The sequence below is a fragment of the Neltuma alba genome, unplaced genomic scaffold (genome assembly GCF_004799145.2).
Source record: "Neltuma alba isolate B1F8T4 unplaced genomic scaffold, ASM479914v2 tig00013334_pilon, whole genome shotgun sequence".
NCBI classification, from domain to species: Eukaryota; Viridiplantae; Streptophyta; class Magnoliopsida; order Fabales; family Fabaceae; genus Neltuma; species Neltuma alba.
Genome location: NW_021637608.1, coordinates 19,991 through 45,941, shown reverse-complemented (window position 1 = coordinate 45,941; position 25,951 = coordinate 19,991). Strand labels below are relative to the sequence as shown.

At 39.8% G+C, this 25,951-nt stretch overlaps 4 protein-coding genes across 5 annotated transcripts; 1 reads left to right on the top strand and 3 right to left on the bottom strand.

The window, feature by feature from the left end:
- Positions 1-2,682: 2,682 nt before the first annotated feature.
- Positions 2,683-6,135, bottom strand: LOC114736389 (transcription factor bHLH130). Of its 2 annotated transcripts, none has more exons than XM_028924183.1 (7): positions 6,053-6,135; positions 4,974-5,684; positions 4,207-4,523; positions 3,953-4,126; positions 3,531-3,596; positions 3,376-3,444; positions 2,683-3,250 (listed from the first exon to the last, which is right to left on the bottom strand). In XM_028924183.1, exons 2-7 carry the CDS (start codon positions 5,545-5,547, stop codon positions 3,197-3,199), a joined length of 1,254 nt encoding a protein of 417 aa, XP_028780016.1. In that variant the 5' UTR covers positions 5,548-5,684; positions 6,053-6,135; the 3' UTR covers positions 2,683-3,196. The 2 variants fall into 2 exon arrangements, with proteins under 2 accessions (XP_028780016.1, XP_028780017.1); XM_028924184.1 differs by lacking the exon at positions 6,053-6,135 and adding an exon at positions 5,863-5,879.
- Positions 6,136-12,893: 6,758 nt separating this feature from the next.
- On the top strand, positions 12,894-14,148 carry LOC114736424 (DNA damage-repair/toleration protein DRT100-like). Its single transcript, XM_028924237.1, has one exon. The coding sequence runs from the start codon at positions 12,897-12,899 to the stop codon at positions 13,992-13,994; it is 1,098 nt and encodes a 365-aa protein (XP_028780070.1). The 5' UTR covers positions 12,894-12,896; the 3' UTR covers positions 13,995-14,148.
- A 453-nt stretch (positions 14,149-14,601) lies between these two features.
- On the bottom strand, positions 14,602-18,068 carry LOC114736399 (uncharacterized). Its single transcript, XM_028924207.1, has 10 exons — positions 17,546-18,068; positions 17,267-17,469; positions 16,918-17,187; positions 16,728-16,823; positions 16,531-16,610; positions 16,346-16,421; positions 15,819-16,226; positions 15,604-15,712; positions 15,432-15,521; positions 14,602-15,356 (listed from the first exon to the last, which is right to left on the bottom strand). The coding sequence occupies exons 1-10, from the start codon at positions 18,066-18,068 to the stop codon at positions 14,602-14,604; spliced, it is 2,610 nt and encodes an 869-aa protein (XP_028780040.1).
- Positions 18,069-22,459: 4,391 nt separating this feature from the next.
- LOC114736415 (serine/threonine-protein kinase UCNL-like) lies at positions 22,460-23,905 on the bottom strand. Its single transcript, XM_028924232.1, has one exon. The coding sequence runs from the start codon at positions 23,831-23,833 to the stop codon at positions 22,571-22,573; it is 1,263 nt and encodes a 420-aa protein (XP_028780065.1). The 5' UTR covers positions 23,834-23,905; the 3' UTR covers positions 22,460-22,570.
- Between the last annotated feature and the right edge of the window lie 2,046 nt (positions 23,906-25,951).

Sequence of the window (25,951 nt, the reverse complement as noted above, 5' to 3'; positions counted from 1 at the left end):
GGGGAGGGGTTCTTCTCACCTCTCCTTCCCTTCTAGCCTTCCCTCCAAAAGTGAGGTTTTTTGGAGGGGAGATGAGAGATAATATTTTAATTCCTTATATACCCTTTCGATTTGTTAACCTCTAATCAATCGTAAACATTTCTACATAAGAGAGTTCTTTTGAGCATCTAACAAGAGGTTATTAAGATAATTGTCTCCAAAATTAGTGAGCATTTGTAAACCTTTTTTTTTTCCTCTTCTTCTAATTCCAAGAGGCCGTTGGTATTTTCTTTCATTTTCAAGGTCTTTTCTCTGATTGAAATCTATTACTTGTGACTTTTTATCTTGATATTCTATAAGTGTATGACTGTGTCTTGTAAATCAAAATTGGTGAATTGTATTATATATATATATAGTTATATCTTAACAAAATAAAAAAGTGAGAAAATTCATTTAAATTTTATGAGGTTAAAATAGTCAATTTTTTATTAGAACAAAATAAAGTATTATTAAAATTGCTCCCTCCCTTCCCTTCCAATCTATCCAAACAGGAGATCATTAAAATCCCTCCCCTCCCTTGTTCTCTTGTATATTTTAATTCCTTATATACCCTTTCGATTTGTTAACCTCTAATCAATCGTAAACATTTCTACATAAGAGAGTTCTTTTGAGCATCTAACAAGAGGTTATTAGATAATTGTCTCCAAAATTAGTGAGCATTTGTAAACCTTTTTTTTTTTTCCTCTTCTTCTAATTCCAAGAGACCGTTGGTATTTTCTTTTATTTTCAAGGTCTTTTCTCTGATTGAAATCTATTACTTGTGACTTTTTATCTTAATATTCTATAAGTGTATGACTGTGTCTTGTAAATCAAAATTGGTGAATTGTATTATATATATATAGTTATATCTTAACAAAATAAAAAAAGTGAGAAAATTCATTTAAATTTTATGAGGTTAAAATAGTCAATTTTTTATTAGAACAAAATAAAGTATTATTAAAATTGCTCCCTCCTTTCCCTCCAATCTATCCAAACAGGAGATCATTAAAATCCCTCCCCTCTCTTTTGTAACTACCCTCCCTTGTCCTCCCCTCCCCTTCTTTTGATTAAAATCCCTCCCCTCCCTTCCCTCCGTCAAGCCAAACACAGCGTTAAAGTTTACGCTTACAAGTAAGCACTGTAATGAATGAAAGAGCAGCGTAAGCAGTGGATTTCAATTTATGAACGGCGCCGGAAATATGCAGGCTAGACGGTTTTAGACTTTTAGTATAGGAATTAAGATGTAAATGTCAGCCTTATGTCTAGTGGGGCTAATTTTTGTGTCCATTTTTCCGGCTAGATGACGCTGTCTAATTTGCAACCTTTGATCAATCACAGTGGTGGGCCTAAGACGATGGCCTTGAGCCAGTGGGGGCAATCTAAAAAAAAATCCGACCCAAATATGTCTAAGTCTGGGCTTATGGGGTCCAATATGAAAATCAATAGGGTCAAAAACGTAATTTTTTCTTTTTTAACTAAAACATAATATCCTCCTAGGAGAGACGTATTCGAGGTATTGTTAGGCACTAAAATGCAATTGTCATATATATTATTTATAACAAGTAATTTTAGGAAATTCAGTGGGGCTAGTGCTTCCACCGGCCAATACACTGGTCCGCTCACCATCTTCTTGTCTGAAGGTGATGGATGATGACTGACGAGAGGAGGATGGCTGACATAGGGGTTATTATGTAATCTCTTGAAACTTAATACTATTAGAGGAAACTAAATTGGCCCCCTGACTTCTTTTTCTCCATACGGTAAAAGGTTCGAGGAACAGCTGAGCTTGTGTCTTGAATACAGCTTTTTTTTTTCAAAAAGAAAGAGAAAAAGAAGAAAGAAAAATTGTTACTATAAAGGAAAAATAATTTTAAAAAAATAAAATGCTAAGTCTAGCCCTCAGCCTTCAAGATGAATGAAGAAATTCCAACACATCAAAATTAAGAGAAAAAAATTGGTAAAAAAGATTTTTTTTATTTAAAAAAAGGAGAATAAAATGGTAGAGGAAGGATCAATGGAAGACACTAGAAGCGGAAGGAGCGTCATGTGACCCCAAAACAAAAGAAGGCATGAAATTACGAACGAATGGTAATGGATGACCAAAGATGTCACACTCCCACCAGCGAACGTCCCCACCTCCTAAAAGCGCATTCATTCAATTTTGTCTCTCTCTCCCCTTTTGTTTGCTGGCTTTCTCCTCCCCCGCTTTTCAACTTATAATTTAGTAACCCTCTTTTCGTGCTTACTTTTTCTTCGTTTTGGGTGATCGAGCCCTTTTGTCTATTGCTTGTTAGGTAGCAGGACGAGAATTCCCAGTTACAGTGTTGTTACTTCCCTAGTTTTCTTAATCCCCTCCAGCTGTGTGCACAATAAGGGCAACTTTTCCCTGCCGACATCATTCCCGACGGGGTCCACATTCTTTCCTTTATTTGCCTTCCTCCGACTGCTTTTCACATCATGTCGCTCCCATAATCTCCCCCATCACATAACAAACCGGCGGTTTCACACCCCATCACATTTGTATTGGCAATGTTAAAACATCACATGTTGATGGTTTTATCGCATTCAACACTACAGAAATGCCTTCGCATGTAAGATACCACTGTCTGTCAAGCAAAAACAAAGAAAACGAAAGAAAGAAAGAAACATGAAACAAACATCCGAAACCAGGGTAAAGGAATAATAACCTAAAGCACTGAAATCCAAATTGGCAATAATGGGCCCAACAGAAATAAAAAGGGGAGGGGCAATAGCCACCATTCAAACGGATTAGGATAATGAGTTTCGAAAATGGAACAACCACCACCGAAAAGACTTATTGGAGAAACCCAAATATGGAGAGTAAAAGGGGAAAAAGCACAACTGAAGCCTCACATCATATGGCCGCGTCGGACCCTCCATGACGTTAACCTTCCCGTTTAATGCGAAAGCGAACCCATACAACAACACATCTCTTTACTATTCCATCAGGAAACAAGCAAGCCACATTAACTCCTCTCTTACCCACCCTAAAACAAATAATCTTACACCAATTTGTACAACCATGCCTGCTATCTGTTCCATCTCACGGTTAGTTGTTATGAGCAAACTCTCTATCCTGCTTTTCTTTCAATCTTCTAAAACATATTACTACAAATCTGTACAATGATGCAGTTGTATTAATTCTCCCTCATCTCCGTCACTGCCCCTGCTTGTGTGGACACGTGCACTTTGCGTGACTGTCTGAAAGTGTCTGTGCAAATATGCAGTGGGAAGAAAAATGAGCGAGTGAGCACCCAATATATAGTCATCAAGCAGTTTCTTCGTGTTGAAAAATAGGGACGTTGTTGTGATGATCCAGTGTTTTATTTTACATACCTGAACCTTCTTTTGAAGTTCTTTAATGTAGTCGACAGCCAAGTCCAACATGTCTGCTGTGTTTGTTTGCTGCAATAACGAGAGGGGAAAAAAATCACCATTCATTTTCCTTCGTTTTCACAACCTGGCTTGCTATCTATATGCAAAAATCTTACTTTGTCCATGTTGGGGACCAGATCTTGCAGCTTCCTCATACGCTCACTGATCTTAGTTCTTCTAACCTGACCCCAGTTCACATCCACATAACCATAAGTTAAAATCAACATAGTTTACCATTTGCCCAAGTATAGCTTTTAATTAAAACTCCCAAAAAAAGCAATCGAAATATATTTTAGAATCAAGATGCTGGATAGTAGACACCCTGGGGAAAATCTTAGGAGTATGAACGAGAAAATGTATTAGTTCCTGAAGGCTATATGTCCAAACAGTGAATTTTAGTAATAAATGATTTATTAAATTTTGTTACTCGCTACTGATTCATCACGTCAGTTACAGAAACATGAACCGAACCATGTAATTTTAGGATTCAGAGACCAAATGCACGCACACATATATATTTCCTCTATACAAGACGTACCCTTTCGGCAATGCTTCTTGGGTGAGTGGCGCAGCCTCTCTTGGCACGAATTTTACAGGGAACGGAATCTGAGAACTGCAGAAACTTTTCAATGGCTGCCATTTCCGCTGAAGTTTTTGGCAAGCTGAGATGATGAGCCAGAGGAGAAGGACGAGGTTGGCTGCCCGTCTCGTTCTGTTCAAGGACAACTAAATCGGGTCAATGATATTCCACTTGCAAAATATGAATCAGAACAATGTTGAATCATTTTGTACCTGAGTCTGACCCGAAAAAGTTTTTGCGTCCTCGTCTCTAAATCTTTTTAGTCCAGAAGTATTGTCAGACATGAGTGCAGAATCGTCCCAAGAGCCTGCGGGGAAACCTGTGATGAACTCATTAACTTGGCTATCAGCAAAAGATTCAGTGTCTTGATTCTGTTCTGTTTTGCCTTTATCCCCAGCTTCAGCTATGGAAGACATTAGGCCTGTTGAGTATTTTGGCGGATTTTTCATCCTCATCGCAGCAGAGAAGTTTGCTTCTTCGCTTGCGTTATTACCAGCTCCCGATATGCCCGTGCCTCTCATAGCATAGCCTGCCAATTAAGCTTGCACAGCGTCATTATGACAACCTATTCAGGAAGTAAGAAAATGAAGATCGGGAATATAAAGCCCTCAACAACAAAACATCGAATATTGTACCCATGATAAGCTCATCCAACCTTGTTCCAAATTCCGCTCCCTATTTTTTTATTTTAAAAAAAAAAAAAGGCAACCCTAACAGGGTCATCCTTTCTCATCTTTTACAACTAATAGTTAATTGCATAACTGGGCTGCACAGAATTTTGCAACTATAGGCGTGGGACCTTAAATTCAGGCATCTCCTTGGCCATGTACAGAAAAGAAATATGGCGAACAAGAAGCAAATTGCTAAAAGTAAATTATATTTCAAGAACAGTAAATCTTGATATATTTATTTTTCAATACTGAAGTAAAAAAATAGTAAAAGGGCAAGGAAAAATGAAGGTGAAGACGGAACATATTACTTTCAATGTTTATGGTGGAAAAGAGTCCTGCAGGAGAGCTATTGTGCCTGATTAGACTGGAATTATTTGGATCAGGAGCCTTCATATGTGGCACTCGATGACCTCCTCTAGGATAGGCTCCGTCCGTAGCTGATGAAGTCAGGCTCTGATTCGGCAAAGGTGGACGTCCCGAGCTTTGGAAAAGATTCTGCGGAGCAGAAACAAAATTACTAATACTGTTCTGCTGCTGCTGCGGCTGGTGATGGTGGAGAGCCACCGGTTCACTGTTTACGGGAGGCATCACTTGAGACTGCTGATCCATCTCTTCCTTCACCGCAGAATTTTGTCGAGCAGCAGAAAGATATTGAGCCGGTGCATCTTCTGACTCATTAGCAAGACTATTAATAAACCGTGAAAAAATCCGCTCCGTTTCGGGGCTGGAAGGCCGATTGAACATGTCCTCATAAAATTCCTTGTCTATAATATCCGTAAAATACGAGCTCGGCGCCGATCGATACCGTGTCAAACCAGAATTCATCTGCTGCTGCTGCTGACCATGAAACATTGAAGAGGGTTGCTCAAGATCTGACTCCATTGCTTCCCAGGTTCGCTTCAAAAAACGATTCAGGCGTATTTGATTTCGAAGACGGAGGAGGATTTGTTCTTGACTGGGAATTTTGTCGCTGCTTCCGTTTTCAGATCGACCCACGTTTCTTTCGACTCGGAAGAAGTCTGCAGGCAAATCCTAGGGAATATTATGAACTGAAACAAGTGTAGAAAGTTGAAGCAGATCTAAAACTAAGAAATCAAATCTAAATCCAGATAATTCGGCAGGATACTAAGCTAAGTAAGTATGGCGCAGCTAAAGTACAGGAAAGAGGACAATAAAAAAGGGGATGAGGAGAACTACAAGTTGCCAGTTATTTATTTGGCTGTAGAAAATAAGCAGCAAAAGCAAGAGTAATGAGTGAAAAGAGGGGCAAGTACTGTGTCGCTGAAAATGAATCACTCAGGTCATCAAAATCCAAATATAAGATTCGCAACAAAAGCAACAGTGGGGGGAGAGAAAGCAGAGGCAGGGAAAAATAACAAGCACTCACCAGAAACCGCGAGAGCGTGGGGAGGGAAGGATGGAGAGAAGGCGGAGTAGAAGGATGAGGAGGAGAAAGAAAGGGAACTTTCGGTATCAAAGCGGAGGAGAGGGGGTACGTACGTGCGAAGAGCCAATAAGAAGTGAACACATTCCATGAATCCGGGGGCTCAGATATTGGTATGTTTCCAGGTCCTTTTTACCATAATACCCCTGAGGTGATCGCACCTGGGGCTTGAAAGTAATTTCATAGATTCTCAGCAAACAGATGAGGAGAATTTTATCTTAATTTATGTTGAAAATACGTTTTTTAGGTATCAGATGACAAACACCCCGTAAGATTGATAAAAGAAAGCTGTTTAGGCAGATATGAGATATGCCGCTCCCTGCAAGTCATACATAGTAATTAAGAAGCATACTGAATGAAATGACTTCCCTGCCCGCATTTTTACCGTACCGTTTGATTAATATATGCAAAGTCCCCTGCGCATTTTCAATGCTCCCCAGCTCGCTGCTGCTTTATTTTATGCGCGTGAGATATTTAAATTGAAGGCCCGTCTCATGGAAGGAAAACCAAGAAACATGTTACGTTTTCTGCGTAAAAAAAAAAAAAAATTTACATCTTACTTACTTACCACATTGCACACGTGGGGGCCACTCTTGGCATGCAGCGACGCGTGCGAGCCCGGGGCGTTGAGTGAGAATCGCAAATTATATGTTATTGTCAGTCCATATCAGCATATGTAAGCAAATTTCCTGTGAGCTAGTGTATTTATAAAATCAATGTTAAAAATATCAACATCAGTATTAATAAATGTGCTCACGAAAGTTGTGAAAAGCGATTCCGCCCTCGAATGAAAAATAGGACAACTGGTGCTGGCTACGCTTTGCAGGGGTGGTTGCTTTTGGTCAAATTTAAAAATTAAAATATAATGGTACATTCATAAGGAGGACTTGAATTGCTATAACAGGTCGCACATGACGTGGGATTGAGCTTAAGAGCGTGTACGTATAAATATGAGAGGAGCTACGAAATCAGTCATTGACATCTGAGTTAAGAGGGGCTGTTGATTATATATGTGCATAGGCGCTCTTCTTTTACTATTACTCCGTGCCAATTATGCCCACGAAAACAAGATAATGAACCTCGAAAATGGCCAATAATAGAAGTTACATGACAATCAAAGGTGGTCCCAAGACATGGAAAAAGACCGTACGTGTTCCCTTCTAAGGAGGTGACATGTTGAAAGAAAGAATGTGCAATGCGTTCGTGTTTTTTCCCCCATTTAATGTCTAATTATTGTTATTTTTCTTGTTGCGGTTGTGAAACTGGTAGGATTAATTGTACTTATTTTTACGGTATTCAATGATTTCTTTTTGGATTCATAAGGGCATTTATTCACGTATAACCAGTCCTCCAATCAGATTAATTATTATTCCTGGGCTTTATATACTCTCATTTCATCATTCACTGCTTCAATAAAATGTGACAAAATTACATCCGTGATAAAATTCAAGCGTTGAAATTTAATTGAAGAACTGGTTCTTATACACAAGCAAGTTTTGTTTTTCATCTCGGTCCTCTTATGAAATTCACTTGCTAACACAAAATACGACTGCTTTTTTTGGTTCGGCCTGTTATTTTGTTTTGTTCAGTCGGGGGGAAAGAAGGCATAATTTATCTATTTCTACACGTCTGTAAAAATCATAAACGTATTTTCCTAACCCGATTTATGTAGGCCTCATAAATAAAATAAATATGCAAGACCCATCTCGCTGTTATCTGAAATTTGCCGGCCGGGTGCAACAGTAGCATCATAATAAAACATGCTCGTACTTTGTTAACAGAAAATCATGTCCCCTTCCTCTCTTTTTTTTGGCCTTTCTTTTTAAGCAAAATCATCGGCTATTCGGGAAATAACGCTCCCCTTGATCTGAAGGAATGCGACTCCGAATGACAAAACTCTTATTCTGAGATTTGAATATGATTATTCCACGACATAAATTAAGAATTCTAATTAAATTAGTAGTTTAATACAAGTTCTACCAACTGAATCTCAAGCGCCTAGTATAATTCTACCTTCAATCTTTGATATAAGATTTAGTGTGACTTTTAATCTAGTATTCAATATATATTCTAATCCATTTTGTTATCATATTTATTTATACTTTTAAGGTAATCGTTGTAGTAATTATACGTGTTAAATGTTTAATCAAATGATGCTTAATTAGCAAGTGTATTTTAGGTAAGACAACACCTATTTATTACAAATAATTAACTTAACTAATTTTTTTTAATCTATTTAAATTGTCAACTAACTTTTAAGACGGGAGGCAGTATTTTTACTATAATGGCTTGATGTCACTAATGGTTCGATTATCAATTATCATCACGAGTCGTGGATCATTATAATTAACCAGCCAAAATAAATTATGAATAAAATATAAAAAAAAATTTCCCAAAGAAAAAAAAAGGAAAAGAAATGATCTATAAAAATGATCGAAGGATTATCGTGTCGCGTTGCTCGCGGTCCTTTGATAATTAGCGGGGAGACGTTTAACAGGCCATTGTTTGATGCCGCATTAAAATTTAAAATCCACTCTATCACCGTGGTTGTTTTTTTTCCTTTTTAATATACCGACGTGTTTGTGAGTACAAACACACACCTATAAACGGTCTTTTTATTATTATTATTATTATTATTATTATTATTCACAACAACACGTATAAAGTATAAACCGTCTTAATCAGCGCATTTAAAGATCCAGTGGTGGACAACTCATTTAGATGAGTTATTTAACTAACCAGACCGCACCAAATAATAGACGAAGACCGGCATTTTCTTACTTAAATCTTGACGACGGCGGGAGTGCAACTCCAGCTTAGTTAAATCTACTTCCTCTAGTTCTAATTATAGGATAAAATTATAAAATTGTAAAGCTCTACTTAATTCTAAATATAGGGTAAAACACAATAGCTTTTTTTTATTTAACATTACCTCTCCTCCTTACTTATAACGAGTTGTTGACGTAAACTTTTAATTTTCAGACAAGATTTTATTGTGATTATTCATTTCGTAAAAAATTTAAAAATAATACTTTTTTTTTCAAAAGATGTCAAGTATTAGTCTTTACGAGCAGGGAAGTTAGTTAATTTTATCCTATATTTAATTACAATGAAGAGGCTGCATATATCATTGGGTGGGGGAAAAGAGAGAGAGAGTGTGTGTTTATACTTTTCTGGTGCTCAGTGTATAACCCAATTGTTTAATTAATTTTAATCCTAAATATAAAACTCATTTTTTATATTTATCAATTTTTTTTAAATTATCCCTATGGATATTTCCTTAACCATAATCAGGTAGAAGAGGAAGATGGGGTATTAAGAAAGATGATTATGGTATTTTATGAAAAACGTGTCATATTCTTATGATTAACTAATTTACCTAACTTCCTTAATCTAGCCAAATTAGTTAATGGAGTCTTATATTAAGGACTGGAGGAGTATATCATCAGAGTTTAAGTGAATTTTATAATTGTAGAAGCAGTAGAACGTCTTAATAAGTCCCAATTCAACTGAAATTAGTGCTCAAATTATGTATTAGCTAGTATTATCATAGGAAGTCAGCATATGGATATATTAAATTTAACAAATAGACTGTTCATTGACTGTAGGAGCATTCATGATAAATTAGTAATAGGGTTAGTATAAATTCTAGTTCCTCAAATTCTAGCCTATTTTGGTATTGATTTCTCAAATTTTAAACCCTTGGTTTTGGTCAATGAAATTTAGTTTGCCTTTAAATGTTAGTTACTTGAGATATAATAGTGTTAAAATTTGTGACAGCATGATAAATAGTGTTAAAGTGGTAATATGAAGTTACAAACTCACCAAATAACATATATCTGAATGTTGTATGGATAATAGATGATTAAAAAAAAAACTCCTCAAAAAGAACAGGTCATGTGATGATTTCCCATTATCACTATAATACCGTTTATAATGCTTTAACAGATTTTAAAATTAACACACGTTAAGGGACTTACATTTTAAGACGAAATAAATTTTAAGAACTAAAATCATAATTTTAAAATTTAAAAGGGCAAAATAAAAAAAATCCAAATTTTAGGGATTACAAATTATATGAACTCTTAATGATAATAAGACCCGCCGAAACGAATCAGACATCATCGAAATCGCGACCTAGTATGATATTTATTTATTTTTAGGTGTAGGGGAAGGCTTCATTTTATAGTAGGACGGTTCCGACGTCAGCTGGCAGCAAATTAGAGGGATATAAAATGAATGAATTAAATATAATGAAGATTAGAAAATTGGGTGAGGGGAGTTCCCGAAACGGTGTGAAAAGAGCGAATTCATATACGTGGCGTGGCGTGAGGCGATGTCTGGGAGTTGAAAAGGCGCATAGTTGAGGCCAACCAAGCTTCAGTACAAACATTAATAAAATATACCTGTCCCCACGCTGCTCTCCCATTTCCATTCTAACCATGTGCTTTAATTTCTCCCCTTCCTTCTTGGCCTCACTGCGCTAGTGCACTCTCGCGCATGCTCTCTCTCTCTCTCCAAAGATATTTGAATTTGTTCTTATTGGCAGTAATTAAGAAGACGAATCCAGTGTAATAGTTTTAATTTATGTGGGATTCAAAACCCGCAGTTCCTCGCCCCCCCCCCCCGGGGGTGCTCGACATAATGTGGTGAAGCGCACAATATCAGGAAGGTGTGTGGTTTGAAGGTAAGGACGGGATCTGCGCTTTCGGTAGAAGAACTTCGGAGCAGCAGTTGAAAAGTAGCTCAGCTTGTATATTTGATTTCTTACATGATTAGCTAAATTGATAACACTAATTATCATGTCGCCTGCTCTTTGATCTGCCTTCTGAGTTAGTCTGGAAACACCTAACATCACCGCGTGTTACTATATCCGAACCAAACATGAATTAATTAATAAATGGCATAGACTGAAATTTGAAACTATATATATATGTATTCATGATGCAGCCAAAGAACAGTTTCATTTGTTTTATGGTAACCGAGTGGGAAATGAGTCAGTCCGGTTCTCAAAAGTCACATGTATGAAAGCGCACCTGGTCACAAATTGCGGAAGAGGTTGAATGACGTCGTGCAAATAATTAATTAATAGATCCAAACTTATAATTGGATGATTTTACGTTCAAAACGGATATCTACAGGGGCGAGTGGACCCCGCACCTAATGTGTAGTCAACATATTTACTTTGATGAGGGGGAAGGGGGGCTGATGAAGGGTGGTCCCGTTGAGTTTGACGGGTGAGAAGCGAAGCAGGGTACGGTTTATCGTCTCCGGGTAATTTTGACGACGTGACCTAATTAAATTTATTTGTTGACAGATCAAGTGTTAGGGGCAACCCACGTAACCAAACAAAATGGTTTTAGGGACGGAGAATGTGGTGGTCCGTTCACTGATGAAGTCACCCCCGTGACAGAGGAGGGCATTCTTGGATTAGAATGATGAAGACGGAGACTGAGGAGGATCACGTGAATATGGTGGGGCACTGAGGAGGAATGAGGAGGTTTGGTGGGCGAAAACCGAGAAGAGAGAACCGACCCAATTCCACAGCGAAGCTTACTTGGGCGGCAGGCTACCGTGCTTAGAATTAACTGGCTTCTATTCATAGCCATGTGTGGGGAGGATGAAGAGACGAGATTAACCAAAAGTGTTGGGCGTATAGCCATACCTATAAACATGGATGAGATTATGAGGAGTGAAGAAAGTCAAGGCTCTGTCATTATCGCCAAAACACCGCGATGCCTTTTTAAAACTAACTCGCCACTCACCAGCGTCCAGCCGCTTGTTTTTCAATGTCATGGGATGGCTGCTCATGTCTTTTCCCTTTCGAAGGCCAACACCCTGTCCCTGATTGGGGTCATTTTCCCGGGGATTCACAAGTGAAAAGTCGGCGGGGCTTGAAAGCATCGGAACTCCGAAGTGAGAACCCTGTTCATGGATTAGCCCTAAAACAAGAGGCCCGTAAACGCCGGCCCAGAAGAAAACGGGCTGATGGGATCGAATGAGCTGGGCCTCCAGCCATATCGATCAAAAGCCCAGACTGGATTATAATAGGCCCCCTCACTTTAGCTGTCCATTTCTCGCACACCCTTCTTCTCCTTCACTTCGATCGAAAGTACAAAAGTGAAAAAGGGAGGGACTTGCCAGCCGAGGGATGCCGCCTCATAAGCTAAGTATCAAAAGACTCTCGTACTTTCGCGTCTTCGTGTTTCACGCTGCCTGCTTCCTCGCATTTCATGGCCTGTCATCACTATTGCATTCAATCTGCATTCTGCTAACATCCACATATCTCCGGCGCTTCTCCTAATGGTAGCTTCACTCTCCTTCCTACTCCCACTTGTACTTTCATCCCATCATCCATACCCTCCTTCTCACTTACCCCCGTTGCCTTCACCGGGTAAAACGAGGGCTGCATCTCCTTTACTGGCACGCACTGCAAAAAAAACCATGAAAGTGCAATCCTTGATCTCTTTTTTTCAGCTGCAGTAAGCAACACACCTACATGGCTTTTCCTTCTAACACGTCAAAAGATTTTTCTCCGATCACTTACTTGCATATCCCCGATCAAGCTGCCCCCACCATCACAATCAAAGCGAGCATTTACAAAATTCCATGCAGCGCCTTTAGTTTCAGGTTCTTTCCTTGCTTCCTGCATCCTTACCTAAATCTGCACCACAAACAAGCTTCCCCCCCAGCTTAATTCTGCTTATAAATTAAGTGGCCTCACTCCCCTTAATCCCATGCATCCTCACTCCACCCTCCAAGGCCGCCTTAATTATACAAAAAAACTATGAGCGCAGTTTCTTTGTTTGTGATACTGACTGCACTGGCAGTTAGCTCTGTGGTCGAGTCTTGCCCTCCCCCGGAATGGGCTGCTCTCATGGCCTTCAAGGCTTCTTTGAATGAGCCCTACGTCGGAATCTTCCGTTCCTGGAGAGGCACCAACTGTTGCTACGGCTGGTACGGCGTCAGCTGCGACCCCACCACTCGCCGCGTCGTTGACGTCACTCTCCGCGGCCTCCTCGACGATCCTATCTTCAAGCACCTCAACCGCACCGGCTACATGTCCGGTTCCATCTCCCCTTCCATCTGCAACCTCACCCAACTCTCCACTCTCTCCGTCTCCGACTGGAAAGCCATTTCCGGCCCTATCCCTGGCTGTATCGCTTCGTCCTTGCCTTTTCTCCAAATCCTTGATCTCTCCGGCAACGTCTTATCTGGAAACATCCCCCACGACATTGGGCGGCTCCGCCAGCTTGCCATGCTCAACCTCGCGGACAATCATCTCTCCGGGAGGATCCCCAGCAGTCTGGCGAATCTCTCCAGCTTAACGCACCTTGAACTCAGAAACAACGCGCTGCAGGGTCCCATTCCGCAAGACATCGACAGGCTCCGAATGCTGAACAGGGCCCTGTTGAGCCACAACAGGATCACGGGCCCGATCCCCTGGACGATATCGAGAATATACCGGCTGGCGGATTTGGACCTATCACTGAATCGAATATCGGGGCGGATTCCGAAGGCGCTCGGCGAAATGCCGGTTCTGGATACGCTGAAGTTGAAGTATAATAAGATAAGAGGGGGTGTGCCGGCGAGTTTGCTGAGTTCAAGAATGAGCCATATAGATTTGAGCAGAAACAAGCTAGTAGGGGGCATAGCGGACGTATTTCACGAAGGAACGTATTTCATAAATCTGGATTTATCGCACAACAAATTGAGGGGTGGCATACCCAGGTCGATGAAGTTGGCCAAGTATATAGGTCACCTGGATTTGAGTCACAACCGTCTTTGTGGGAACATTCCAAAGGGTGCGCCCTTTAACCATCTCGATGCCGCCTCCCTCCATAACAATCGATGTCTGTGTGGAACCCCCCTCAAACCTTGCTAATCCATTTCTCACTCATTATGTTATCATGCGTGCTTGCTTTGTGTCTGTGCCTTTTTCATGAATGTTCCGGTTTGTTGGCTTGGCTTGAGTTTGGATATATATACAATGCGATATAATCTCACTTTTTTTGCTTAACTTTTAATTCACTTGGCTTTCGTTTTTTTTTTTTTTAATTATTAATTCCTGAAATGTACGTCAAAATTTTTCCTATTTCCTGTGCCTCACTGTCAGTTTAATTCCTGTCCCATTTTGAAGTTTCGTTTTGGGATAGCTTTTATTTTCGGCCACTTCATTTCGGGGTCTTTATTCTCTAGCGAAGTGTCCGGAGCGTTGAACTTATTTTCTTTGCTCATAATCACGCAGACACCATTCCGTTATGCAACACGATCTCTAAACGGGACAGTGCACTTTCCTTTACTTACGGGTCAACACGCATCGATACACTATGCCATGATGAGAAAAAACGGTGGAGATCCATTTACTAACTCAGAAAATATCCTGAAAACAAAGAAATACAGAAAGCTTTATAAAACAAAGTGCAGTTTTATTTATGAAACATAACTGGCTAAAATCCTAATCAAGGATAAATTTTCTTTTTTGGTAACAATCAAGGATAAATATTGAGATAGGAGGTGTAAACTTCATCTCTAAAGGAGTGAATGGGCTCCATGAGATAATTCCTGTTGAACCCATTAGCAATAAAGCTAATGGGATGGTACTCCTTCAGGCCCTTAATGGCGTCGAAAGAGGCCGCAGCCTGGTTGAATGAAGCAGAGTTGCTGCATTTCAGGCTCACGTCTTGACCTTCATTATAGTCGACACCACTGTACAAATAGCAACCTTTGTTGTTCACGGACTCGATGGATACAGTGCCATTTCGTCCGTCCAATCCAGGAACCACTCTGAACTCTGAAGACTCCTGACCCGTAGAGGAGCCCACAATCACAAAAAACTTTCCTGGTCCTTGATGCATCAAGCTCTGCCCAGGAAGATGAACCGGTTCGATCAGGACGCGTTTGTTCATGACATCGCCGAGACTCGCAAATGGGCCTTTTTCTAGCAACACCAGTCTATAGGTCGATTGGGTGGCATTAATGGTGCCTGCTTCGGCTATTTTCTCCATTGTCAATGACACGTTCGCTCCCTGGTTCAGGTTTGTCAACACGAAACGCGATGATTTGCCCAAGTCTTGAGCGAACGTGAACAGGTGACTGTTGTTAATTGCTGGGATTGCGGTCATGTAATCCGCTGGTTCCTTATGCGGCCCAACTTTGAGATCCCATTGATCCAGAATGGTGTGACCCACAAGCAGGAACGGACCATAAAGAATCGCACGAACGGAATTATATTGTGGGCCGTTGTCTGAATTCATATAGGACAGGATCAGTGTTGGGAGGACCAAATTTACGAGCTAGACAGTAAGTACACAATTGATACCTTTGATGTGTTCCGATCTTAGAGTGATGGGCAAGCTAAGGGTGAGACTGTCGCCAGCGCTCCACTTTCTTGTCACCGACAAATATGACCCTACAGAGATATCCACGAAAACATTAGATATCAATCATGAATTTCCACGGATAACCATTATGCAGAACCAAACTATATTCACCTCCTTTAACTTGCTGGTTCAAAGGCTTGCCATTAAGCAAGGCATTAAAGCCATCCACATGGGTCCATGTCGGTATACGGAGGTTTAATGTAGAAGACAGGGCTTGTCCCTGCAAAAGGTAGCACGTTTAGAAACATGCATAAACATACACAGGATATCAATAAATGAAGTGGTATATTACGAATGATAAGAGAATTAAAAAAAAAAAAAAAAACCTGAAGGGGAGAAAATGTGAAGGTGACGCGCAAGAAAGGATGCAGTGAAGAATAAGGAGTAAGAGTCTGATTGAGTGCCACGTTGGCAGCATTCCAGTTGAAAGTGCTGGAGATGTACTGAGCGACGTAAAGAGTAGGAGATTTGGCTGCTTCTTCAAAATAAATAGAGTCTCCCAATTTGGAGAAAGATTCACTTCCGGTGCCATAGCAGCACCAGAAGGAGTCAAACTGAGTGCCCCAGCCATTAACAGAGTGGGCCTTGGAAACACCACGACCTTGTGGGAGAAAATAGATCATAACTCCAGGATCTGTTCCTCTTTGTATGCTCAGCACTCCATTTGTCAATTGGCGCTCGTAATAGTCCGCATACGAAACGTCTTTTGTCCATCTATATAGATTGCGAGCTACCTGAACATTCATATATGATTCCAAGGTATAATATAATTAACCATATATATATTAATTACATTTTGGATAGGCAAATGAAACATGAACGTTATTGGGTATTATATTTAATTTACGCGTACCTTCAACATGTTGTAAGACGTGCACGATTCTTCATTTTCGGTGCCAAGAACCTCGGCCATTCTATTCGGCAATTTCCTTATAAATTTAAATTTTTTCCATTAAAATTAGCTAAAATGATTTAATTCAAAAGTTTATGTCATTGTAAGTGCAAAACAGCGCTGAAAATAAATGACAGCAGATATACCAATGCTCAGACACGGAAGTTCCTCCAGTTGCATAGCTGTGTGAAGAATTGACAAGATCCAAAAAGTACGTTGCTATTTCCTATCATAAAGTCACAGATGTGAGACGTGGGAAAAGAATTGAACGTTAATTCAATACTCCAGTCTGCATGGGTATGCATATATATATATATATATATATATATATATATATGTTTACCTGATAAAGCGGGTCGCCCACATATTCATACCGCATTTGAGCTCCAACAACGATTGGGATATGAGTATTTGAATGAAGGTCCGTTATATCTCCAGACTACAAATTGAAATGATGATGAGATTTAAAAGCTGGCAAAACTTTCAGAGAGTCAAGAATTAAAAGAATCAGAATTCAGAAGCGTGGGAGAAACCTGGGTTGCTAGTAAGCCCATGAAGCAAGGCTTATCAAACAAGTGGGCCAAGGTCTGATACTTGGAATTCCCCGTGATGTTGTATAACCTGTAAAGCAGATCATTCATCCCACCAAATTCTTCATTCAGCAGATTATAAAAGCTTGGCAGAGTGTGGTTGCCAACATAATTGGTGATGCGGTTGTAGAAGTAATCGGCCATCCAAGTCGCCATCTTCAGCGCTTCATCATTCTCTGCGAATGTGTATTGATCCACCAGCCCCGCCATGATCTGTATCAATTTTGTTATAAAAGTTTAATGTGATGTTCATTCGTATGGTTTCAAAACTTGACGGAGTATAGGTCAGTACCTTGTGAATGGTGTAATAAGGAGCCCACACATATTTCCCATTCTCAAGACGATCAAAGAACTCGACTGGAAATGCAGAGAGATATCCGGTGTTTATTTTCTTCTGACACAGAGACAGATTGCCCACAACCGCTAACATCTGATCTCTCAGAGCTTCGTTGTGAGTGCTGGCCCACATTTGGGCAGATGCACTCAAATAATGACCTGACGAATGAGTGATTCAGTAGTGAAGCAAGTAATTAATTAACAAACAAGATCAGGAATTAATAGCAGACAGTACCAACAAAATGACCCCGAAGCTCTATATTCGGGGCCTCCCAGCCTGCATAAGGCTGTCCAGGAGTGGGCAAGCCGGCAGTTTTCCTAAAGCTCCAAACCAGTCGGTCCACGTCGAGCATCAAAAGATATTGGAGATTAGTGTCCTGAGCAGAATGATGAAGTGAATGGGCATGCAATCTGACATCGTGGAGAGATACTGGTTTGAGAAAACCCTGGGGAGGCGAAAAGTCACTCTGCTTCTTGAGTCTTCTGTATATGGCTTCCCACTCGTACTGGGAAGGATCTTTCAGTGTTTTTCTGGCCTTGGGAAGCAGATTCCGCCAAGCGGATTCGTCCGTAGGGGTGACATGATGTGTTTGGTGGTGGTTTGCAGCCATTTCATCCCTCCACGAATCATTCTTTGATATTTGCATGAAGTATCGTTCGGTGTGAGAGCCATGAACGTTTGTACAATCTTTCGCCGCCGCATACCCCCACACTGCAAATACAACAGCCGCTATTAGCACTGCACCCTTCATCCTCATCGTCCTCACAATTCACGTCAACTCAAAATTAACCATCGGCTAGTATACGTATATATAAGTTCCTTGCATTATCTAGTTGATTTTATAATTATTTTGCGCGCGATATTGTACAAAATTCAAACAGATTATGAAATCAGTTATAATCTTGAATGATTCAGAGATAGTTTGTTTGTTATGCAAATATAGATTCCGGAAAATCATTTAGCTTGATTGTACATTCTGCTTGGACACTCTTATTAATGATTTACAGGACTTGTTGATTTATTCGTTCATCGTAGATCATTATTCTATAATATATCATTAATTCATTTACAATATCTTCTCTTTTATACATGTAATTATTAATCCACAAAATTTTTAAATGAAACATCTGATAAACACATTCTGTGTCGATTATTCTGATATCGGAATTTTTAATTTATTCCAAAAAAAAAAGTAGATCCACTTAATTTATAAACAATGTTAGTGTTTATTAATTACGTGGCTCCTCCAATATTCGATCACCGGTCTTCTCTGCTAAACTGTTTAATGTAGTCTAAATTTTGCGTCTTATCACTTGATCTGAAGAATAATTAATACAGAAAGGAGCACAACGGGACGGACCTACCATCCACATATAGATCCCACAAATCATGAAAAAATTATATATAATGGCCCTGAAATTTTCACTCGCTCCATTATAAAATTTCAACTGCACCCCACTAAAAACTTCATTTGTCCCTAAAAAATTTATTTTGACCCAAAATGTTGTCTATGTTTTATGACCTAAAATAAAGGAGTGTTTGGAGGGAATAATAATATAATAATTTAGAAGATAATTTTTATTAATGGTTACAATCCAAGATTCTATCACTAGGATTTTTCCTATTATGCAAAAGTGATAAATAAATTTAATAAATAATAGAAGAATATGACTCTGATAGATAAAATTTAATATATTGTTTTCATTCAGTAAAAAGATATTCATATCGAACATTTTGTTCTTCATGTTATATTATAATTTTACGTTTCATGTATTGTATATGTTTATTATTTGATTTAAATAAATTTTATCTTTAATGTAACTTAATAAACTTTTTAATGCAATTATATTATATCTTGTACTGCAGGAGAGCTGTTGAGGGTACGTAGTTACGTGTTTTTTCGTCTATAAAAACGTTTGAATTTTTAACTTTATTTAATAAATATTTTAAATTATATCTCTGAAAAAATGTTAATATTTTTTAATATAGTTGACCCCGCTAATTACTCTTCTTTTTTTTTTGGTCCGTCACTGAGCAGCGAGCAGAAGTATAGGGAATCAAAAACGTTGTCTCCACATTTATATTATCTTGTTAATAACTGAAACCTAACGACGATACACACACAGACATTGGAGTAAACATGAAGGAACAAAGAATGGCAAAGGAAAAAAAATGATGGAACAAAGGTAAATACAAGTATAAACTTTGACTATTAAAAGGGCCAAAAAGGTACACGAGTCCCGATCTATATGAGTATGTTGCTTTGCCGTCAAAGGTAAACATACTACCTGGCTTGGCCTTGGCCCCCTTGCCCCATCATCTCAAAAATTGACGTGAAGACTCAATTCTAATTATTTTCACAAAATCAGCTTCAAAAAATAATTTTTTATTACATGATATATTAATCATCGCCACATGAACAAAATAAAAATGACCTCTAGGTCTCACACAACATAATAATTAAATGCAACCAGGACATAGACGCATTCCAACCTTCATGTCTTTCCTCGATCGGGTCCACACTCTCACCCTAAAATGCAACGAGCAGAAGAAAACGAAGGGCAATAAAAACAAACATATATTCCAATGATGTTTGAATAATCACATTAGATATATATGACATGAGAGTCGAAAAGCAAACAACTCTGAAACAAAATAATGGATTATAACGTGTTGATAATTTCCAATATTATTGTAGACAAAGTTTGCAAAGCATAGATACCACGTTCCCAACCCTGTTGATTACTGTCATGCTCTCAACACGTGTTTCAAATTATTATGTAAATGTTTGTGAAAAAATGTCTGAAGCATTCTAAGCATTGTCTTTGATTTGTGATTTGGCGCCTTTAAAATTCATTACTTAATTAAGATGGGATTCTAAAATGCAAGCCAAACACGCAATATCAAGTAGGCAATTGCAGTACTCAGTGAATCAAACTTGTAACCAGTCACCAGCAAAGACCAAATTCAAGACATAAAGCGACTACAGAGATCAAAGACTTTTCCACTGGCACTCACGAATCCGGCCGGCGGCAGCGATGGGTATCATAAAACCAGCTAGAACCAGCTCCCTAAGTAATCATATATATATATATATATATATATATCTGCTAATTTCAAGGAATAAAAAAAAAAGGTGGCACATGAATAATAGCAAACACAGTAGATATAAAATCACCTTCGTAATACCTCTTACATATTCTCAAATCTCTACTATTCTCCCTCCCACAGTTGTTTTTGGCGACCATGGGGAGAAAGAGTGTTTTTAAGATTAAAGCTACTTAGGCGAATATAAACTGAATTTTTTTTTTAACAATTAATGATATATCGGGGAAAATTTGAAACAACTTTATAATAATTAATCGTGTTGTGTAGGATATCTAGGAGTGGGGGTAATCTTTAATAGAAAAAGAAAAAGGAAATTGAGCGCGCCATGGATGTGATTAAAAAAAAAAAAAACGGAGGAAATGGGAAGCTTTTCGGGTGTTGTGAGGGGGACAAAATGTAAAATACAAAAGCCCAGGAGAGCTTTTGATTTAAGCGGGAGAGTGGTGGCGTTGGAAGCATATATGGCCCAGGAATTGGATGCTTCATCGGTGAAGAAAGATTCGTTTCGGATTCAGGGGGTGTCTCTCTTTACGGTCATGGTCAGAAAAGTCACCATGTTTTGGTTGTCATGAAAACTAAAGTGTCACTCGCATTTAAGCTTATTAGGTTCATCGATCAGTTTGTTTTGTACTTTGACTCGAAAGCTACAGCATTGAACTTCCTCGCTTTTCCCCTCACTTTCACACATCCACATATATCCAATGCCCAACCCACACAGCATTCTTTAATTTGTTTCGCCTCAAACGTTAAACGGTCATGTGCCCTTCGATCGCCGCACATATATAAGGTTTGACTGCATTCCCCCAATTACTAATAATTACAATAATCGTATATATCCATAACTTTCGCCATCAAGCTAAGTGACCAGCTTTATGCATCCTCAAATTGAATGTAAATTCAGATGACAGCTACTGCTCATATATCAATGGGACAGGAAAAGATGGTACTCATCTTTTATGTAATGCCATACTAGATTGTAGACAAGAGGTGAGACAAGAAATTGGATTCCTTGGGTTTATTCAAAGTGCCCTAAACCATAGCTTCTTGAGAAGTGACGTTCAAATTATATGTATCAATTATTGCTCTTCTAACTTAGCCGGTGAGAGGCAAAATGTTCTATGTCAGATGATGAAGAATTTATTCTCATTTGTGTTGTCATCGTGACAGAAATGTAGGGGGCAGAGGCCGAACACAAGTCGTGAACCACACATCGCTTTGTCGGGCAACTCAACATGTATGCAGAGTCCGTTCTGGTTAGCGGTTACTACCTTATTCCATACTCACAACCCAACAACATGCCTCGCCCTCTACGCGCTTAAATTTGCTCCGTCTATCTCCACCTAATTCCAACCCCACCCCCAACAGAGAACAAACTTGTTATTTTTCACGAACTTACTATCCAATTAATTGCATGTTACTCCTATATGTCAAGTTTAATTACTTGGGAAAAACTGAAACTTGAAGAAGTAAGGAAGTATGCACAAAACTTTGAGGAAATTAAGTAGCTTCGGCCTTGTTTGCCGGATCGCAGCAAAGGGAAGAAAGGACTTTCACCAGTTTTTCTTGAGTGAGAAGCGGATAGATGTTGGTGAAAAAAGGAAGTGAAGTTCATCAAAATATGTTCCAAATGCATCTCTACTAACTTCAACATTATTCAACAACTTCCTACTTGACCCACCTTACAAGTTGAAGCTGTTCCATTAACCTTAGCTTACTCAAACCAAATGCACCTAATTTCACACCAATTAATTATTTACGGTTTCCATAGCATTTGGGAGCACTTTCAAGTTTCAATTTTTAGAGCAAACTTCTCTTACCAGATCGCTCTGTTAGCTCGGGAACCCAATACATTTTCAGATCATTTACCCAAATCAAAACAACAATATTTCACTCTCCTTATACAACACAATGAACATTTCATTTGAAGCACGTCAAAAGGACTTCAAAGAATAATCAACCGTATGGTACAATCCCTCACCCCTTAATTATTACAATATTTTATGCCTCCTATTTAACTTCTCCATCGCCTTCTTCTTCTTATTTTTTCAATGACGTCCTACGGTAAATCTATGTACACAAATATTACTAGAGTGCCAAAAAGGAAAAAAAAAAGACAAAAAAAAAAAAAAAACTAACTAATTCCTCCGTGCCTCAAAATTCTCCGTACGAGATATTCCTCTGATACTCAGAAGACGGCGATGCAGAGAACGAGGGCGGCGATTTCTGGCTACGGAAGTAATCAGTTATGTCCGTACCGCTGGCAGTGAAGTCGCCGCCGTCCTCTCTCGGCGGAATGAACGGCGGCCTTACCAACTCTGTCAGTAGGTCCCACTTTACCCCTCTGAAGAACTCGTGCTCCCTGATCTCGCACGCGCCTCGCACGTAACCCAACCGCCTTGTGGGATCCTTCTCCAGTAACCGCTCGATCAAATCCGTTAGTACCGTCCGCTTTCCGATGAATTCCGGTGCTTTCAACAGAACATTCCGAAAAGTTTCCTTCCGGTTACTCCCTTTGAACGGCGTCGTACCGTACAACATCTCGTAAGCTAATATTCCCAAGGCCCACCAATCAACGGCAAACTCGTGACCGTCGCCGCGCACTACCTCCGGTGATACGTACTCTTCCGTGCCCACAAACGAGTTAGACTTCTCACCACTGGAGAAACTCGGTTTCCGGCGACTCACCGGGCTGACTCGGGCCGACTTCGCCTTCTTCAACCCCTTCTTGTTCTCCGGTGCGGTGGGGAACCATCGCGTCAAATTGCGTCGATTTTTCCGGCGAATTTCGGGGAAATTGTCTTGAGCCGGTGTTGAGGAAATCACCGTTCTGATGGATTTGGGTTTGAGCTTATGAGAGAGGTCGAAGTCGGTAAGAGTGACGTGGCCGGACTGCTGAATGAGGACGTTCTCGGGCTTCAAATCGCGGTAGGCGATGCCAATGCTGTGAAGATGGTCGAGGGCGCAAAGGATCTCTGCTAAATAGAAGCGAATGACAGCGGGGGAGAAAACCCGATCACTCTGGCGGTGAAGGAGGACGTGAAGGTCACCACCAGGGCAATAAGGAACAGCCCAACCGAGAAGCTGGTCAGACTCGATGGTTCCGAGAAGGGAAGGGAGGAAGGGGTGGGACAAACGAGTGAGGACCTGGATTTCCCAGCGGGCACGGCGGTCGGCGTCGAGGGTAGTGTGGCGGGAATCAACGGAGGATTTGTCGAGGACCTTGAGAGCGAAAGGGGAATGGGCAGAGGGATCGGATAAGGTGTCGTGGACGAGGAAGACAGTGCCCATGCCACCCTTACCGAGGACTTTGAGTGCTCTGAGGTTGTTGAGGGGGAGCTCCGGCGATGGTGGGGTTGAAGATTCCATATGTATGTCTCTGGTGGACTGAGGAAGGACCGGCGTTTTGAGGCACATATGGTTTTTAGATTTGGCTTTTATAGGACTTGCTTTTCATTGCTTTGTTTTCCTTTCTGCTGCTGTTAGTGACGGTGCTCTTCTCTGCGTGTGTATATGTACATTGCCTGGTTCTTATTTCTTTTTCCCCTCTATTCCTCTCTTTTTTCTTTCTTTTTTTTACCTTTATTATTGCCCTACGGTCTCGCCTCGCTCCCGTTTTTCTTTACCCCTTGTGTTGCTTGAAATCGTTTCTGAGTTCTAACTATATGACTAATAAGTAAAGAGAACGATTTGTTAAATGAAGAGTAGTAATTATAACTGAAGCGCATTATAACTGAGGACGAATTACGAGCAGTAAGAATTAAATTTAAAAAGTATATAAGGTTTAAAGATGTTTGCTAAGTGAAAAAAATACTGACAAATACTAAGAAAATTTAGAAAGAACACTATGGATGCAGTGAAGGGAACGGAAGAATATATAGAATTTTATTTTGTTGTATTTTAATTTTTTCTGTTTTTTTGGGGGGGGGGGTTGAAAGTGAAAAGTAGGCTGTAAAAAAATGAGGGAAGAATAATGATGGGGGAGTTTGACTAGGATGCATGGATCGAGAGGGAGAGGGAAGGAGGTGGAGTCAGAGATGGATGCATGATATGTATGGATGCGGATATGAGAATGTTGTGCGGGTTGGGAGTCATGATGAAGTGAGGAGGGGCATAAAGCAGGGGAAGGACCGAACGGGTGGGATGCACGTGCGACTCATAAAAGTTTTCCAAGGGAAAAAAAAAAGCACAATAAATATAATTTTATTTATAGTATATATTATATTCTAATATTATTTTTCTGCTACATCTAATACTTGATATTATTTTTTAACTATATCTGGTATTCTAATTTTATCTATAATTAAGGTGGTGGGTACACTATAAATAAAATCATGATATGATCTTGTAAGCACCAAAGAAAAAGAAAAAATTAGAATGGTATGTGCATTATATATATAACTTGGATGAAAAGTAACATTTGGCTTTTGAGTACGGCCCTGCCATATAATTATATTATAATTGAGGAATACAGTAAGTGCATTGGTATTATGTTCTGTTGGGAACAGGGAACAGGGTGGGGGTTATGTTAGAAGCCTCATTGGCATTTAGGGCTTCCTCTGATCGGGAGGGTCACAGAGAGGAGTGTGTTCTGCGGGAGGTGTCCCATCCGTAACATGGTGTGTGCAAGCAGGGCCAGCTCTCATTTTCAAATGGTAGGCTTAGCTTCATTTAATTTCATTGATGACAAATGCATGCCGCCTCTCTGTTGCTATCTATCTGTAGATATGTGTGCCGACAAAAACACGTACAATTCCCTCATGGATATGCGCTTGCTCTCTTCTCATCGGGCAATCTCATGTTCCTTTGTTTCTTCTTCCGCCTCCCCTCCCTACACTCTACTCTGTCCCTCCTCACTCACCTACTCACACCATCTCTTCTCTTCCCTTCCTTCTCAGCCTCCTCACTTGCCAGTTTTTTTAATAATATCAATCTAAGTTTACGTGTTATGGGCCTTCACACTCCTAAGTTTGCATCAAGTTTATTTAACACTCCTTCTTAAGATCAGACTTCAATTTAAACTTGCCCAAAATCTAACTTCACCTTCAAGTTGATTTCTGTGTGTGCCTGTACACACACACACACGTATATATATATATTTGTTTACATAACAAACTAAGCTGCCGAGCTCACGAGTCAATTACTTTATGAAAATAAGTTTAGCTGTGGGCTCGAGTTTAACCCGTTTTCCAAAACAGGTTAGGTCACGAGTCTCTAATAAGAGGGTGATAAAACTGAAGAGAGACACCAGTCACGTTGAAGGATGGATCCTGATGAAGTTGTGCATTTGGCAAAAAGGGTGATTGGTAAAGGTGGTGGTGGCCGGGGTGATGAGATCGATTAGGTAGGCGGTGGGTCGAGGGGAAAAGGTTTGGGCTTCATGCCAACATAAAAGACATCAAGGGAATATAAATAACATGGTCATACGAGTGTGATTAATTAGGTTAAAATAGAACTGGAGCTCTTGCTGTTGGGGAACACTGAGTGGTGACATAATCATTATGCCTCCTTTACCACCAGACTTGACATTCGACA